Raw genomic sequence first — 17,560 nt, forward strand, 5'->3', positions numbered from 1 at the left:
GTTGCTTGTAAGTACCCCAGTCTATAGTACTCTGTTATAGCAGCCCAAGAGGAATGTTTTAGTCAGCTCTTTTGCTGCTGCAACTCAAAGATCTGACCAGAACAATTTTAGGGGAGAAATAGTTTATTTGGGGGCTCACAGTTTCAGAGGTCTCAGTCCATAGACTACAGACTCCCTTCCTTGGGGCTCGAGGTGAGGCAAGAGATCATGGTAGAAGAGTGTGTCAGAGGGAAGCAGCTCACATGATGATCAGAAAGCAAAGAGAGATCTCCACTTGCCAGATACAAATGAATACCCCCAAAAGCCACACCCCCAATGCCCCACCTCCTCCAGCCACACCCCACCTGCCTTAAGTTACCACTGGACTAATCCCATCAGGTGACCAATTCACTGATTAGGTTAAAGCTCTCGTAACCCAATCATTTCTTCTCTGAACCTTCTTGCATTGTCTCACATGTGAGCTTTTGGGGGACACCTCACAAACGAACCATAACAAGGCTAAGACAGTCCACACTGGGTTATGCTGGGCTCAGCTTCCTTCCACAAGGCCTGTGAGTCATGAGTAGGAATACCTCAGCCCCTTCATCTCAGTATACTCCAAGGTCATGGCAGGTGCAGACTTTAGGTGCAACATTGCTAAGGACAGGTTTGCCTCCACCAAAACACACTGCAAAAATACCTCCTGTTTCCTGTTCCTTCACAAGAAGTGGCCCCTCCAGGGGTTCCCATCTGTTCAACCTGAGGCCTGTCCAGCCTCTGGGACCAGGCAACCTACCAGGCCATGAGGTATCCCTGTAAGGGGTGTTGCCTTGTTTTGGCAGAGTCCAAACTGGTCCAAGTGTAAATTCATTTTCCCATTGCTTAGGAAAAAGATGACAGTGCTGCCTCTGGTTGTAGGATGGAGCAGGAAGGGCACAGGGCACCTCCTGGCCAGCAGCATGTACTTCTGGCCCTGCTTAGACACTCCCAGGCCTCCCCTGGGCAAGCTGCATCATTTCTCCAACCTCAGGGTCATGAAGAGCTGCGTTAACAAGTGTAAAGCTCCTGGCACATAGTAGCACTCAGCAAGGGGTGATGCTGTTTATTATCATCCAGTTGAATGTGAGGACGGTGGCTGCAGATGCCAGGGATGGGACTGGGCAGACCTCCCCTTAGGCCGCCCCCCCTGCAGTGGACTGGGGAGAGCAGGAGAAACTTTGCACTTTAGAGAAGGTGAGAATTTCTGTACTTCTTTAACCATCTTCCTCTGTGCCAGGCCCCCTCCAGGACCCTCTGGGCTCCCTGTCTCCCCTCATTCATACACAAGGTCATGGCTGTTGGTTAAGGCCCCCTCCCCTATTGCAGCTCTGGGTCTGGTAGCTCCCCACCCCTCTGATAGCTGGGTCTCTTCCCAAGCATCGCGTGTCATCTCAAGGCTCCTCTGTCCCTCTCAAGACTGCAGTGCAAACATCTTGGCTCTGCTTTCTACATGACCTTCCTGCTGCTTTTCCAACCCCAAGTCCTCTTAGTTTCCATCTCTTTGTCACCTTGCTGGCCACACCCAGAAACCCTTTAAAGGTCTCACAGCAGCCACAACTTTTTGAAGGACCAGCAGGTGAGCAGAGACAACCTGTGGCCCTCCTGCCTGCAGAACAGGGAGATAGTGCTCTGCATGAACAGCCATCCTGCCTGATCGTAGCTCAGCGCTGCTCTAAGCATGCTCTACCCCCACCCTCAGCATCTTCCAGCATCAAGGCTGCACTGGAGAACCAGACTCTGCCTCCCCTTCACACTCACTGTGTGAGGAGGCAGGGGGCATACTTGAATGAGAACTGCAGCTTGAGGCCCAAGATTCCACTCTCACCCTGCAGCCTTTGAGCTGCGTGACCTTGGATGAGGGCCCCAACCTTTCTAAGCCTCTGTTTTCTCCTCTGTAAAATGGGGGTAATCACCTAGTGCCTCAGAGTTCATATGAGGATTTACAGAAAATAACTGAGCCCAGAAGCTGACCTAGGAACTTCTGAGTAGATGGTGGGTTTTATGAATAAGTATCCAGAGTTCTGTCTGAGAGGGTCTTCATCTTAGTACTATTTATAATTGAAGTATTACATGCATTAAAAAAACAAGTCTCAAACGTTCGGTTTAATGAGTTTTTGCACATGAGTACACCCACTTAAACAGTGGGTTTCCTCATGCCTCCTCTCAGCTGATAATGCATTCCCCTTCCCTTCAAGTAAGCATTATTCTAATATCAGATCAGTCCTGCCTGTTTGACAAGTACATATAAATGGAACGATATAGTATGTACCTCTTGTATCTGGTTTCTTTCATTCAACTCTATGCTGCCTGATCCATCCGGGAAGTGTGGGTTAATAATCTATTCTTTTTCATTGCCACATAGTATTCTATTTCATTAATATACCATAATTTATTATCTGTTTTGCTATGGCTGGACATTCATATTATCTTCAGTTTGGAGCTATTATGACAAAAAACTATGAATATTCTTGTGCATCTGTTTTAGTGAACATAAGCTTCTCTCATTTCTGTTGGGCATATACCTAGGAATAGGACTTTTGGGCCATAAGATTATATATATATATATATATTTAGCTAATTGTTTTAAGCTTCTGTGTCAAACACTATTATAACTATTCTGCACTTATTTAATCTTCAAAATAACCTTTCAGAGTAGGTTGTTCTCATTTGTAGGTGAGTAAATTGAGGCAAAGTTAGGAAGTGACAGGCCAGAATTCAAGCTGAGGTCATGTGTCTGCAGGGCCCGTGGTTCTTAAGTGTACACTACCTGCCTCTTCAGACTCCCCTGAAGAGCAGCACCAGAGTCAAAGGTGCCAGTCCCTCCACTGAGCAGACCACCATCCTGTGAGCCAAATCCAGCCTCCCAGACTTTCCCCACCCCAGTGGTGAGCTGAAGGCCATGGAACCCCCAATTCCCTCCCTCATCTGACCTAGTAAACGCCGGCCTGTGAATGGGTGTGCAGAGGAGGCAGTAATAAGCGTGTGTGAGGTGGCTGTGGCCACGCGTTTCAACAGTTGTTCTCGTTGGCTTTTGATTCCAAATGAGTAGGAAATGCTATTAGTTCAGGCCTCGCCTGACGCATGGCAAGACCCTGGGATAGGAGTGCAGCGAGACGAGAAATTGTGGAGATAAAACTGGTGTGAAATGGAGGCCTTCTCACAAGGCTGGATGTGTCCGTGCGAAATGAAGTTACTTCTGAGAAAACGAGATTTAAAGAGATTCTGCAGAATTAGATTACACTTTCAAATTTCCTTATTAAAGGGGATTGATGCCTGGGAGGGGCTGCTGGCAGGCCCTGTTGGTAGCCTGCTCTGCAGTTGCAGGTCTAGGTGTGCCCTGGGCAGGCAGAGGACCTTGCCACCTTGCAGGTGGCAGGCACCCAAACCTCTCAAGCCTATTATCTCCACCCCTTGCAGCTGATTCTGGACAGTCTCTGAGGCTCTATGTGGATCCACCTGGGTGAACCCAAGGGGTTCATGGTCTTCTATTTCCAGGCCTCTTGGGGGTTTGTTCAAATCAGAGCTTGATTTTGAGCTGTGCTCCACTTTTTGGAACTGTAGTCTTAAAAGACAGTAAACATCCCCGTGACAGCCCATGCAGGTGTGTGCATCCATGCCTAGGGATATATTTACATGAACACAACCACATGCATACATGTACACACCCATGCACATGCATGCTTAGAATGCATGGGTGTATATTTTTGTGCAACTTACTGAACGTCAAGTATAGGTCAGCACTGGGCTGGGCACTGGAATAAAACTATAGTGAGATGAAAGATACAGTTCTTCCTTGTGTGGTCCTTTTGTACCTGTGTGATCACACATACATGGGTGTTTGTGTGCTCTGTGCATGTGTCCTGTGGCTCTATGATCCACAACTGCATTCTTTCCTGTGTCTCCTAATCTCCATAAGTCTCCTGTTTGAGTCTCTAAGCACATCAGCATACAGCCTTGCCACCTAGCAGATGAGTCAAGTGACTGGGCCCGGGAGACATACTGCCAGGGTTCAAATCCTAGCCATCTTCTACTAACTGTGACCAGTTGGGGACCTCTCATGCCTCCTTGTTAAAATGGGAATAATCATGATACCTATTTCATAAGGCAGCTGTGAGCAAGGCCCTTGGAAGCTGAACAGTGGTGGGTACTCAGTCAGCATTATTTCCCTGCAGATTACCCAGCCCAGGCTCCCCCCTGTCCTAGGGGTAGGCGGCATTGCTTGTGGTGAGGAAGGGGAGCCCCAGAACTGCAGGGAGCTCTGGGCAGGGCTTGCAGCTGAGTCTCCTTGTTCAAGGCCAAGGAGATCTGGGCACTGGTATGGAACCAGGACTGAGGTACAGGAGGGATTATAAGCAATACTAAGGCTGTACCTGCCTGTGTCCTCAAGGGCCTCTCCAGAGCACCATAGGGACCTCCTGAGTTGCCCTCTGAGCTGCCACAGTCACCCCTTCCCACCTGAGTGATCACTAGAGCAGACTGCTGAACGTAGGGGGCTGACCTCCTGCACACACTTGCACTGACCACTGGACTGGCCTTTGGGTGGTGCCTGATTCTAACCAGTGCCTGTGTGACTTCAACCACTGTGGCACATTCAGATCAGTTTATCACTCTGCAAAATAAATACCCCTCACTATTTTAGAGACCTTAGGTGGAGCTGTGACTGGGGTTGTCCTCCCTGAGTGCTAAGTGGGCTAACTTTACTGCCAGGTTTGGTTAGTCCTAAGGATGTCACACATATTAACTCCTTTATAACTCATGGTCACTCTGTCACTACTCTTCTACCCATTTTACCAAAAAGGAGACTGAAGCACGTGGTTAATTAAGGTCATCCAGGCAAAAGTATCAGACTCAAATTGAGGAATATTTCATAAAATAACTGACCTGTATGGTTCAAAAGTGCCTGATTGAAGGTAAGGCATAGAAATTCTTCCATATTTAAGTAGACAACTGAATACAATGTATGACCCAAAACTTTGCCATAAAAGATACTATTGGGCCAGGCATGGTGGTGCACAACAGTAATCCTAGCTACTCAGGAGTCTGAGACAGGAGGATCACAAACTCAAGGCCAGCCTCGGCAACTTAGCAAGACCCTCTCTCTAAATAAATAAAAAGGGTTAGGAGTGTAGCTCAGTGGTAGAGCACCCCTGGGTTCAATCCCCAGTACCAAAAAAATGTTATTGGGAGAATTGTTAAAATCAGAATAAGGTTTATAGTTAGATAGGAATATTACTTGGATGGTAATTTCCTGGGTTTGATTATTGTATTGTGGTTATGCAGAATATTCACACACCTGAAGTATTAGGGATACAGAGCTTCTCAGATGACTTGGGAGAAAAATTGAGGTAGAAAGAAAGAGGAAGATAAAGCAAAAGTGATGAAAGTTTCACGTGTAGGGATTCGGGTGAAGGGCACACAGGAATTCTTTCTACTATTCTTGCAACTTTTCTGGAAGTTTGAAATTGTCATGATAAAAAAGCAGGAATAAAAAGTCAAGCAGGAATGGCACCTAGGCAGAGTGGGGGGCAGGTGCTGGTGTCAACCTCTGTGCTGTGGTGTCAGGGTGGGGACGACTTCTTGCCTCTCCACAGTCTATGTGGAAAGAGACTGTATGGCTCCATTTCCCAGAAAGGCAAATGGGTCTGCTCCAGGCCACCACTCTCTCAAGGTCTCAGCTTTTAGCCTGGGTCCTTGTTACTCTGACCTTTGGGGAAGGGAGGTCATGGGCAGGGCAAAGCCATTTCTTCCTAGAGCAGTGGCAAATGCAGACCCTGGGACAGAAGCAAACAAGATCCATTTGTGGGATGGAAAGGATAGCATTCCAGGATTCTGCCAGGAGTCAGTCCAGCAGTGCCAAGCAGGACACACTCGCATGTGGGAGGGTCCCCAGATGCCCAGTGGAGTCACTAGTCCTGGCCACAGTGGTCCCTGGCAGGGGAGCCACAGAACATGGCCTGGAGTGACCTGGAGCTGGGAGAAGTAGACACTCTGGTGGAAGACTGGCCTTGGAGGAGCTCACTGGTGGGCAGTGGAGGTAGGCCACAGCAACTAATGCCACTGGCCAAGCTGGAGGTAACACTGGGCCTGGGAGCCCACAGGCTTGGCCACTGAAAAAGTCCACATGCTGGGCCTAAGGGGCAGCCTGGGCTGTGCTAAGTGGGTAGGTGTTGCCAAGGCCTGGGGTCTGCCCTGGCGGGAAGCTCTGGAAGTCCATGTAAAGAGGTCTTCTCTCCTGACTGGAGCAAGAATGCAGGTGAGGCAGAATGACCTCTGGCAGTCCCTCCCCATCACCCAGGCTGTCTGGCTTTGTCCCAGACTGAGGGTAAGTGTCTGGCAGCTGATGAGTCAGACCAGGAGGCTGTCCCTAAAGCCCAACTGCCTCCCTCCAGCTGCCCTGCCACCACCCCACCCTGGTAGAAGTAGGGGTTGGAGTTTGGCCTGTCTCCCCTTAAATGTTGTTCCCCTATACCCTGAAATTCAGGGGTGACACACGGGCCCAGTGAACTGGTTATTTTGCTGAACGTGATGTGTGCGCCTGAGTGTGTGCCCAGGCGTGTGTGTCGGCACAACATCATCCATTGTAAAAATATCGGTGTTTTCATGGGTGAGTAGTAATTACTGGGTAATGCTTTAAAACCTTTCCTGAAGGAGCGCAAAGCTGTTTTTTTCTGAAGTCAGGAGTACATTAAAAGGATTACCATGTAGATTTGATTTTTAGATAACACTAAAATGGATCCCAAATGGACTTCAGCAAAGGGATGCTATCTCCTTAATGGAAAGTGCATGGCCTGAGGCTCAGCTTCCAGAGCCAGGCAGGGAGGGAGGGAGGGAAGAGGGGTCTGCAGGGGGCAGGCTGGCCCGCTGGGTGGGGGGCTGGGGAAGCAGGGCAGGGAGTGAGAGCCTGGACCCTCTGGGGAGCATCCCCCTCCATTTGGGGAGCCAGAGACTGAAGATGCCCCCCGCCAAAGATTTTTTAACCTTCCTGGGGCAGGTAGGCAGTTCAGTGGGGCAGTCACCATGTGGTGTCCCCTAAGGACAGAAGGAAGACTCCCTTGTCTTGTGTGACTCCCAGAGCTCTTCCATCCTCAGTGGGAAACAGGATTATTTCCGTTTTCCTTACTGAGAAAGCAAGGGAACTAAGGCCCAGGAAGACCAGACACCTGCTCGGGACTGCCTGACCAGAAGCTGCAGATAAGGAGTCCAGTCCAGGTCCATCCAAGGATATACTCTGGGGCCAGCTTCTCCCAGGACCTCAGGCCTTTCCAAGCAGATAAATCTCAAGGGTCTCTAGTTGCTCTGGCCTTGGTGTTTAACTTCATGGTGCACATGGGACACTTTGAAAGAAGCCACACAGCTTCTATTAGATTTCTGCAGTGCCTTGGAAATCAGAGTTCAGCACACCGCAGGAGGAGTGCCCACACTTAATAGATAACCTGTATGTGGCAGGCCTGCCTAGGCACAGGCCAGGAGAGAAGGAACCAAGGGCAGCTTATGTGATGCTCCTCAGGAATTCCATGTGCTCCTCTAGATGCCATGTCCCACTGGTATTGGGATGACAGCTGACCCTGCTGGCTCTGCAGCCAGGCATGCTGGAGCCTGACCTTGCAAGGCCAGTCTGCCCAGAGAGAAGAGGGAGTGGGAGAGATTATTCTAGTGTTTGGGTCTCCACCGGCCCCCTTCATTTGGCGGTACACTTCAGTGGGCTAGGGTATTCCCTGAGTGTGAATACAGACACCCACCTGCCAATAATCACACAAATAAAGAACCCTGGAAGGGGTTCCAATGCAGGGAGGGAGCCAGACCTGCTGCAAGCCCAGGTGAACAAGGAGGACATCAGTCTTATAGGTGCTTAAGATAGATATTAGAGTTAGTATTTATACGCAGAGCTGTGCTGGCTGGGTTCTCCCTCTCTAAGCTAGGGACAAGAGTCTCACTCTTGGAGCCCTAGGCCTTCCCTAAATCCTGCTATTTTAACCTCTCCCTTATTTTCCTATACCTTATCTATCCCTATAGGCAAGGCCCAGGAGCCTCACAGAACCCTCAGCTCTTAGGGGACTTGCTCTATGGGCTCCTCAAGAGCTCTGTGACAGGGATAGACTGGGTCCTACCAGAGGAGATATAGGCAGGACTGAGGACAGCATCATCCTGAGCCCCATCACTCTCTCAGACCAATTAACCTTTAGAGTTGCATTAAGGAAATTAAGCAGCAAACTTCCCAGCTAATAGATGGGCCCTGGGGGCACTAGAGAAGGGAGGAGAGAGAAGCCTGTGGTGCCTCCTCCCTGCCCTCACCTGCTCGCTGCTCCTGCAGCAGGCCTGGCTCCCTCCCTGCAGAGAAGGCTGCTTCTAGCCCAGGAGCCAAACCCTTCTCCTACAGATGTCTGAGGATACGGCTGGGCTAAGAAAGAATATAAGAAAGGGAAATAAGGTCAGGGCCAGCTTGATGGCCCTCTAACCATCTGGGCCTCAGTTTTCCCTTGTGTGGAATAAGAGCATTTGACTGGAAAAACTGAGGGCCCTTCTAATTGACATCTGTGGATGCTGAGACTGAGACCCCTTGGTGGCTGACTGTCCCCTGAAGCCTGAGGAAAGCCATACCTGAAGAGGGAAAGGAAAAAAAGGGAATTGGCCTAGCAGCTTGACCCCAGGTGGGGGCAAATTTGGGGTCAGGAATCGGAGTGATAACCATGGGTTAGGAGCTGGACTCTTGCCCTGAAGAAAGCAGTGGTTCTTTGGAAAGGATGAGGCCAGTAGGAGGGTAGACTTCAGGCCTTGGAAAGGTGGGGAGACAGGCAGAGGCAGTTCTTTCAACTCCTCCATTCAGCTGTGCCTTGGTCTGGGAAGGAACCTGCCTCTACCCGATCCCTGCTTTCAGGAGGGGTCAATTCTCAGTCACTTCTCACAGGCATCTGGCCCTGCAAAGTCATAGGCCAGGTTCCTGAGAACCCCTACATTTCCCTCCCTGCCTTCAAGGATCCAGAGACTCCGAACCTCCCTCTCAGGCCAGGGCAGATAGATATTTGATTCTGACTGAAGCATTCCTGAGGAGTGTCCCAGGAGTCTCTCATGTTAGTCAACTTTTTGTCATTGCTGTGATCAAAATACCTGACAAAAGCAACTCAGAGGAGGAAGTTTATTTTGAACTCACAGTTTCAGAGGTTCAGTCCATGGTTGACCAACTCCATTGCTCTGAGGCCAAGATGAGGCAGAACATCATGGTGGAAGGGTATGGTGGAGGAAAGTGCTCAGTTCATGGTAGCTAGGAAGCAGACAGTAAGAGAGGAGCTAGGGACAAGATATAATCCCCAAGGACATGCCTCCAGTGACCAACTTATTCCAACCATGCCCCATCTGCCTATAGTTGCCACCTATTCAAATTATTAATCCACCAAGTAGATTGATCCACTGATGAGGTTACAGCTCTCACAATCCAATCTTTTCACATCTGAACATTGCTGCATTGCCTAACACATGAGCTGTTTGGGAAGCATTTTAATAACACTCACCTTCTTCCTGATACTTACACAGTTCTGTACTTGTGGACCAACAGGCTTAGCCTGACTATGTTGGAATGGTTAATTTCACATTGTCCATTGCATGGATGAGTCAGCAAGAAAGATCTGAGAATCCTGGAAGACTCTTTTCTTAGGCCTGTGGCTGAAAATTCATGAGGTGGTGGCTGTGTGAGGAGGGCTTCCAGCCTATTTGGATCACATTGCATGGGGGACAGTGGCCAGGAAGAGGAGGAGTGGCTCAGTGAGGCCAGAATGGGGGTTGTGTGCCCCGGAATGGAGCAGACTTGGGGTGTGCCATTGCTGCTCACAGCCTCTTCACAGGGCCAGGGAGCAGGCCAGGCCATGCTGCTCCTAGGGTAGGACCCAGAACCAGAAGAGGCAGTTACTACAGAGAAAGTAGAAAGTAAGGGCTCCTGGGAGCCCCAGGTCTAGCAGAAGCAGCAGATAGAAGAGCAAACTCCCCATTCCCAGAAGAGGAATGTGTCCCGAGACCCAGACCCACAAGCCAGTCCTGTGTCCATCTGTTTTTTTTTTTTTTTTTTTTTTTTGGTCAATCCACAGGTGTGCCGATGCTCTCCGTCCAGCCCAAAGGGAAGCAGAAGGGCTGTGCAGGCTGTAACCGTAAGATCAAGGACCGCTACCTGCTGAAGGCACTGGACAAGTACTGGCACGAAGATTGCCTCAAGTGTGCCTGCTGTGACTGCCGCCTGGGCGAGGTGGGCTCCACCCTCTACACCAAGGCCAATCTCATCCTGTGCCGACGTGACTACCTGAGGTAGGCGCCCGCTGTCCCAGCCTCCCCAGCCCCGTCCTGCTCAGAAAGCCCATCTTTCCAGGCCAGCATGACCTGCCCCCTGCTCTGGCTGTAGCACCCCATGTGCACAGCCCATTCTTTACTCTCTCACCCCTACCCCCTGCATCCCCTAGATGCCCAAGGAGCCCCCTAAGAGTATGCCTATCTTTGACTCCTTGGACTCAGGGACCAGCTTGGTCCAGGCAGGCATTTGTAGCAACTTCCCAAGGACACCAACCTGGCTCCAGCCCTTGCCAGGTGTTTCTGACACACCTCTTCTTGGAATCTGGGAGGGGACACCTCAGAGGGGTTTTTAAGGAGCAGGTGGGGAAGCTCAGGCTTGCCTGGGCCTTCCTTTCTGATGGAGTCTCCTGCCCATCTCTCTCCCAGAGCCCAACTCCCTCCCTTCCCAGGTGGTGCTTGGGGTTAGGTATCCCATCTGCCTTAGAGCCTGGCAGGTAGCCTTGCATACCCTAGGACAAGAACTGCTAATGCTGGAGCTTAAAGACCTGGGTTTGAACCAGCTCTGAACCTTTGGCTTCTCACCTTCTGGGGTGATGGGGGTTCAGTGTATCTCCCTGTGAAGTGGTGAAAAGAATCCCCTGCCTTGCATTCCTCAGAGCTCTAACACCCGCTCCCCAAATCTGGATCTCAGGCCCTAGAGCTGCATCCCCCAATTAACCCTCCCTCAGGCCATTTATGACATCAGCAAGGCTGGAAGGAGGCCACAAAACAGGGGCCTTGGCAGAGACCCAGCACCTGCATTTGGCTCTGTCACAAGCTGCTGGATGGTGGCCGGGCCTCGTAGGGAAGGAAGGCCCATGGCATTAATTAACAGGTTGGGACAAGGTCTGCGGGGCTCCCTCTACTAAAGTCAGGGCAAGTTGGAACAGGGTGGGGTTATCAGTGGAAGCTCCCCTACTTCCTTGTCTGTGCTTTTTCTTCTAACTCCTGCCTTTTGCAGGAGTTTAAAAAGGCGATGCAATGAAACAGGATCTGTGGCTTAGGGCTCTTGGCTGGGCTAGAGTGAAGAGGCTGAGGACAGGAGGAGGGATAAAGGATGCTCCTGGGACTCACCCCTTGGGGACCTAGAAAGGGCCTTCAAGTCTAGAGCAGCTGAACCTATCGTGTCAGGGAGAGGTGGAAGGCCATCTGAAGAACTTTTAGAGGAAGGACCAAGGAGCATGATGGGCTTGTCAGGAGAGCCAAGGAACCTATGACATTCTTGGCACTGACAGCTACTAGGGGCTGAAGGATTTTCTTCCTGTACTCTAGAACGACATGGAATGACTTTGGGGGCCAGGTAGGCCAGTGGGCCAGAGTAGGGGTGTGACTTTCTTGAGCTGCTCAGCCAAAGGTATGGCTGTCCAGGGCCTGCTCCTCTGCAGCAACTGCTCTTTGGGTTGGTGGCAGGAAAGGCCCCTGTTGGCAGGAAAATGCCGTGACCCAGCCTTTGTCTGCCTTTATCTGAGCCACCAGGCAGCTCAAGCTGATGAATAATGGAGCCAAGCTCGTCTGCAGGCGCTGAGCTTGAGCTGGACAAATCGGGGATTAGAGGGGCCTCCTGCTTGCTTTTCAGCCCCCTTGCCTCACCTGGGGCTTGCTCTGCCTGTATGCAGAAGAGAAGCAAGGAGCTTGGTTGGCTCAGACCATTGGAGCATCCAGCCAGGGACTGGCCTGCCTGGGGAGGAAGTGAGGTTCCTCTCTCTAGAGCTCTGCAGCCAGCAGTTGAGGAGAGGTGCCAGCCTTGAAGAGGCCATTGTGCCACATGCCCTTGGAACTTCTTCTGAGCATCAGTTCTGTTCGAGATGCATCTTTGGAAGGAATCATCTGGTTCAGCATCCCTGATTTACAGAAGTATAAACTGAGGTTCAAAGAGGAAAAGGGAGACCTGGGCAAGTAACACAATGAGTTCACCACAGGAAAAGGATTTAATCAAGCACTATAATTTTAAAGGTGGGGAGGCTGCATTATGCAGTGGCATAGAGAACCTCACTCGCCCCAGAACCAGACAATGTGACCTTGGCAAGTTGTTTATTCCCCTAGGGCTGCTTTTGCTGCTGCTTCCTTATCCTTTTTTTTTTTTTTTTAGTTATTTTATTTTATTTTTTTGGTACCAGGAATTAAATCCAGGGGCACTTAATCACTGAGTAACATCCCCAGCCTTTTTAATTTTTTATTTTGAGACAGGGTCTTGCTAAATTGCTTAAGTTGCTGAGGCTGACTTTGAACTTGTGATTCACCTGCCTCACAGGCTGCTTTCCCAGCTGCTGAGACTATAAGCATGTACCACTGCACCGGCTCATTTTTCTTATCTTGAAAGTGGAGGTTAATACAAGTATCCACCTTGCAAGTTTGCTGTCAGGATCAAATGAGGTCATCTTTGTGAGCTCTTAGAGTGGTACCTGACCCATGGAAACCCCACCAGGTGTTTGCCAAATGAGTTGTGACTAAGAGTTTATAACAACCCCAGGAGGAGTGTATTTTGGTCTTAGTTTGACAGTTGAGGTAAACAAGGCTCAGAGAAGCTCAGAAGGACTCAGTGACTTGCCTAAGGACACACACCCTTGATGGGCAGATTGCCTCTTAAACTCAGGCTTGTGTGAGTCTGGAGCCTTTGCTTAGAGACCAACCTAACGTTCTCCTGCTGGCCCAAGGTGCTCGATGGACCCTAGTGGAAACCTGGGAGACGTCTTGGGATGGGTAGTATCAGCCAATCTCCATCCCCCTACACAGCCTCCCTGGGGCAGGGGGAGGATGCCAATTCCCTGAAGCCTGATCTCTTGGCAAGATCTAGATGATGATATAAGTTCTTTTACCCCCTATCCCAGGCAAGCTGTGCCCCCAGGCTGGGAGTGGCTCTGGTGGAAGCAGTTTCCCTATCCCCCAGCTCCCAGGCAGGCTCCTGAGTCCTCTGTGCTCTTCCTTTGGCAGGCTGTTCGGCACCACAGGAAACTGTGCCGCTTGTAGCAAGTTGATCCCAGCCTTCGAAATGGTAATGCGGGCCCGGGACAATGTGTATCACCTGGACTGCTTTGCCTGCCAGCTCTGCAACCAGAGGTGAGTGCTGGACCTGTAGCTGACCCAACACACTCCCAGACCTGAGGCTGAGGCCTGCTGGGTGGGCCGGGATTGTTGTAGAGGTAGGCATGCAAATGTGGGTTCTGTGCATGTTGTATGGCTTAGTATGCATGTTGTCGTGAACACACATGTGTGTGTGTGTTTTATGTATGCCTAAGTTTTGAAGCTTTGAGGTCATATGTGCATACCCCAATACTAGGTGTGCACATGTGGCACATTTCTGTGCAAATGTATGCATGAGTTTACTGTACATACATACTATGCATGTCTATGTCCATGTACATTGGGTTATGTACGTGTAATTAACATGCATGTGTACATGTGTTTTTTTAATGCCCATGTGCAAGGAGTGTGTGTGTGCTATGTGTACATAGGTGAGTATGCCTGTGAATGTGTTTTAAATGTTCATATATAAGGGTATGCACATACTATATTCTTATGTGTAACTATATGCTAGGATATGTACAATCTAGACCTTCAGGGACTGTCCACTCATTCCTGATCCCACTCCTGTGGATCTGGTTCCAGCCCTGCTGCTTTAGTGATCTTTTGGGCCTTACTCAGTGCCCCATCCCTTGGGAATCCCTGGGTACTTAAGGAGCAGGAACCCTTCACCCCTGACAGGGGCCTAGCACCAGAAAGCAGGCCCTCTTCTCAGGAAGCCCCAGGTCAGGTAGAACTCATCAAGTATTCCCAGAGGGTGAGGCCCATAGGGACCTGCAGGGAACTCTTCTGGACTAGAGGCTCTGGCTGGACCCACCACTAGGAGGAGTTGGTGAAGTTATATCGCCACCTGGTGGTTTGACTGGGATCTGCTGGGACTGGGCCTGTGACCCTGGGGCTCAATAAAGACCTCACCCACCCTGGGGACATCTTTGAGTTAAGTGCTGGGATCCCCCAGTACTTCTAAAGGACTAGGGATTCAAAACATGGCCTCCCTTGGTAGGAAAAGAAATGATGGAACAGAGAATGTCCTAGAAGGATGCTCCAGGCACCTACAGATTCTATTTAGAGGAAGCATGCCCTCAACTAAGTCATCCTCCTAAGGTGGGGAGGGGCAACAGGAAGATAGAAAAATCAACTATTTTATCTGCCCCCGTCCTTTCCTATCTCCATCTCTCCACCTCTCTCTTCTCTGTGTTTTTCTTTCTTTGGGCTCTCTCTCCCCCTCTCTGGAACTGGGATAAATTCTGTATCTTTCCCCTCTCTTTGCCCCGATACATAGGAGACCTGATGGTAGGAGACCTGTGGTCCCCACTTGACTTGTCCGTCTGTCCTGCATCCCAGACTGTAGGACCTGGCTAACAGTAATTAATCAAACCTGCTGTGGGATTTTTGCAATGCCCTATGCAAAGTTCAAGGAGCAAACATATTCTAGGACCCCACCTCCCACATGCCCGGCCTCCTGGGCCAGGCTGGGTCCTGCCACTCACCAGGATCCCTCCCATGGCTTCTCTCTCTTGCTTGGATTTTCTAGATTTTGCGTGGGAGACAAATTCTTCCTGAAGAACAACATGATCTTGTGTCAGATGGACTATGAGGAGGGGCAGCTCAATGGCACCTTTGAATCCCAGGTTCAGTAACGCCCGGCGCCTGGCCTCCAGGCCCATCTGTCTGTCTGCCTGTCTGCCACCCGCCTGGCAGGCCGGCCATCGAGCCACTCTGCCAGCAGGGGCTGGCCAGCCACTGTCCTGCCGACATAGAACTTCTCCATCCTCAATGGGAGGGTGGCACTTCCTCCGCTGCTGCCACCTGTCTGTGTGTGACCCCTTCTGGGGCTGGGGCTGGGCCTGTACAGTCTGTCTTCTGTATATAAATGGGAACATTTATTTTATGAGAAATGTAATGCAATTTTATTACTGGCGTGGATTAAACTTATGAATGTTTCCGGGGATGTTACTCTGCGTTGTTCACATGACTGACACAAACCTGGATTCCCCTCCTCTCCCCCTTGGGTAGGCCATGGAGCAGGGAGTGTACCCTCCAGCATGTGCTCTTGCCCAGCAAGGGGGTTGGCCTTAGGTGGAAGAAATAAATCAGTCCCCCACCCCCAGCCACAGGCAAGAACTGTGAAGAACCCTCTGATGAAAAAGTATACACCCTGGGTCTAAGTAGGCCCCTAAGAAGAAGGGCAAGATGACCCTGTGTTCCTGTGGTCTATCCCCCACTGAGGCCCCAGAGAGACATCCCATATGGAGACCTAGCTCTGATTTGCTCCACAGTAGGACCTTCCAGACAGGACTTCCTAAAACCCCTCTTCTCTTTCAGGATAGCAGACAGTGTTTATTGACTTGAGCCTGACCTGGGTCTTACTTTTTGCTCTTCTGGGTGAGTGAGACTCCTGTTTCCCTCCAACTTGACCCATGCTGACTGGAGACAGTCAGTCAGAAACCTTGACCTACTCTGTCAACCCCATTCTGAGTGGGCTGACAGAGAAAATCAGACACAGGCTAAATCATAGATGGGACACAGTCCTCACCTCTGAGGAGCTTGCTGTGGGACTGGAAAGCAAAAACCAGAGATGGAGAAAGCCAGGAAAACAAAACACATCATGGTAAGGACAGAACACTATAGGGAGACCTGGGACAGACCAGTTCTGTCCAGCAGACACAGACCACTTGCAATGACTCTAGAGAGTCAGACACAGACAAGCCAAAGGACACAGGTCAGACACAGGTGCCAGCAAGGCAGGAGAGACAGGCCAGCCAGCAGGCACTCAGCCCAGGCCAGAAGACAGCCAGACCTGCAACAGAAAGGCAGACACCAGGGTGTTTTCCACCTTCCTGGCTGAGCTGGGCTAACCCTGGACAGCAGGGACACCACCATGGGGCCAAGCACAGAGCCTAGAACTGAAAAGGTAACATATCACTGGGAAGTATTAAAAAGAAAATTTCTAGTGCCTGGACAGGGAAAACCATATAGATGGGCTCCCCACTCACTGTCAGATCACATGCTCTCTTTTTCAGCCTGACCACAGCCCAAAGCTCAGGGTTAATACAGCCAGACTGTGGCTTAAAGCTCTGCCTGCTCCTGGGCAGGGAACTGGTTGGGCTGGGCTGCACCCTCACAGCACTCTGCTCCCAAGCCTGCTCTTCCACTTTGAAATGGGAGGGTAGCTTGGCTCTCATGGGTGCTTGGAAAGCTATGATTCTGTGGCCAGTTGGGAAGGAATGTCTAGGGCCAAGGGTCTTGGGGTAGAAGTTCTTAACTTTGGGAGCATCCACCTTCTGTGAAGGATCTGCACCCATGTATGTGCAAGAGAAGAGAGGCAAGGAGCCAATCTGGCCACAGTGGGTGTTTTTATGTGACATGAGTTTGATGTGGCTGTGGGACTAGAGAATTACCATATGTGGTGATGTGAGATTGTGAATGAGTTTGAGTAGAGACATGGAGGACTGGAGTCCACAATGAAGTGTTTTCTTGCTCTAGTTGGAAGAACAAATTATTTCCCTGGATTATAGTAAAACGCCCAGTGCCAGACCATTCCTGGGCCCTCAGGTCTAGGATGGCCATGCTTACCGCAAGGCCCTAACTTCTTACTTAAGAGTTTGCTGCAGATAAAGTTGTAACACAAGTTAATTACATGGTTATGGAGAGATAACGGAGCCACTCGAATGCAGTTTCTGGGCAATTACAATTGTTTCCAACAGAGTTACCATATTGCAGCCATGAAATAACATGTCATTTTGCAGTAATTATGTAATTAACTTGTCTCACCACTCCAGGTTGCACAACAATTAATTCACTCACAATGAGATAGACTCAAAATCAGGCAGGCAGGGTTTGAAAGCCCCCAGGAACAGAGCTGGTCTTCTAAGAAGACCCTAGCCCCACTTTGCCCATCTCAGACCCCGTTGGGGAGCTTTTAACTGCTCAACATGATGACATGGAACATGCCAAGCCCAGCATCATGGACCCAGTTGTTGCAGTTTCTCCACCCTCACACAGGAAATGGGGATGATCTGCTTCCTAGTCCAGCCACATGGCCCAGATCTACACTGTGCAGTGTTGCCCTTACATGAGCTGAGGTCACCATCCTGGACATCGTGAAGTCCTGACTGGGAAACTCCTCACCAGAAAGTTCTAGATCAGTCCACAGATGCTTTGAAGAAGAAGCCACATAAGCCTTGCATCAACAGGTCTGAAACTAATA

The 17,560-nt window shown here is 50.2% G+C and overlaps 1 protein-coding gene across 2 annotated transcripts in view; it reads left to right on the forward strand.

Moving 5' to 3' along the window:
* Positions 1-15,295, forward strand: part of LMO1 (LIM domain only 1) — a 40,134-nt gene extending 24,839 nt beyond the window's left edge. For both annotated transcript variants that reach the window (XM_079103610.1, XM_079103609.1), the window contains 3 exons: positions 10,095-10,308; positions 13,261-13,386; positions 14,885-15,295. In XM_079103610.1, the coding sequence (XP_078959736.1) occupies positions 10,095-10,308; positions 13,261-13,386; positions 14,885-14,990 (446 nt within the window). In that variant the 3' untranslated portion in view covers positions 14,991-15,295. The remainder of the gene's footprint in view (positions 1-10,094; positions 10,309-13,260; positions 13,387-14,884) is intronic.
* The last annotated feature ends 2,265 nt before the right edge of the window (positions 15,296-17,560 follow it).

This window comes from Sciurus vulgaris, assembly GCF_902686455.1.
Source record: "Sciurus vulgaris genome assembly, chromosome: 11".
In the NCBI taxonomy this organism is placed as follows: domain Eukaryota; kingdom Metazoa; phylum Chordata; class Mammalia; order Rodentia; family Sciuridae; genus Sciurus; species Sciurus vulgaris.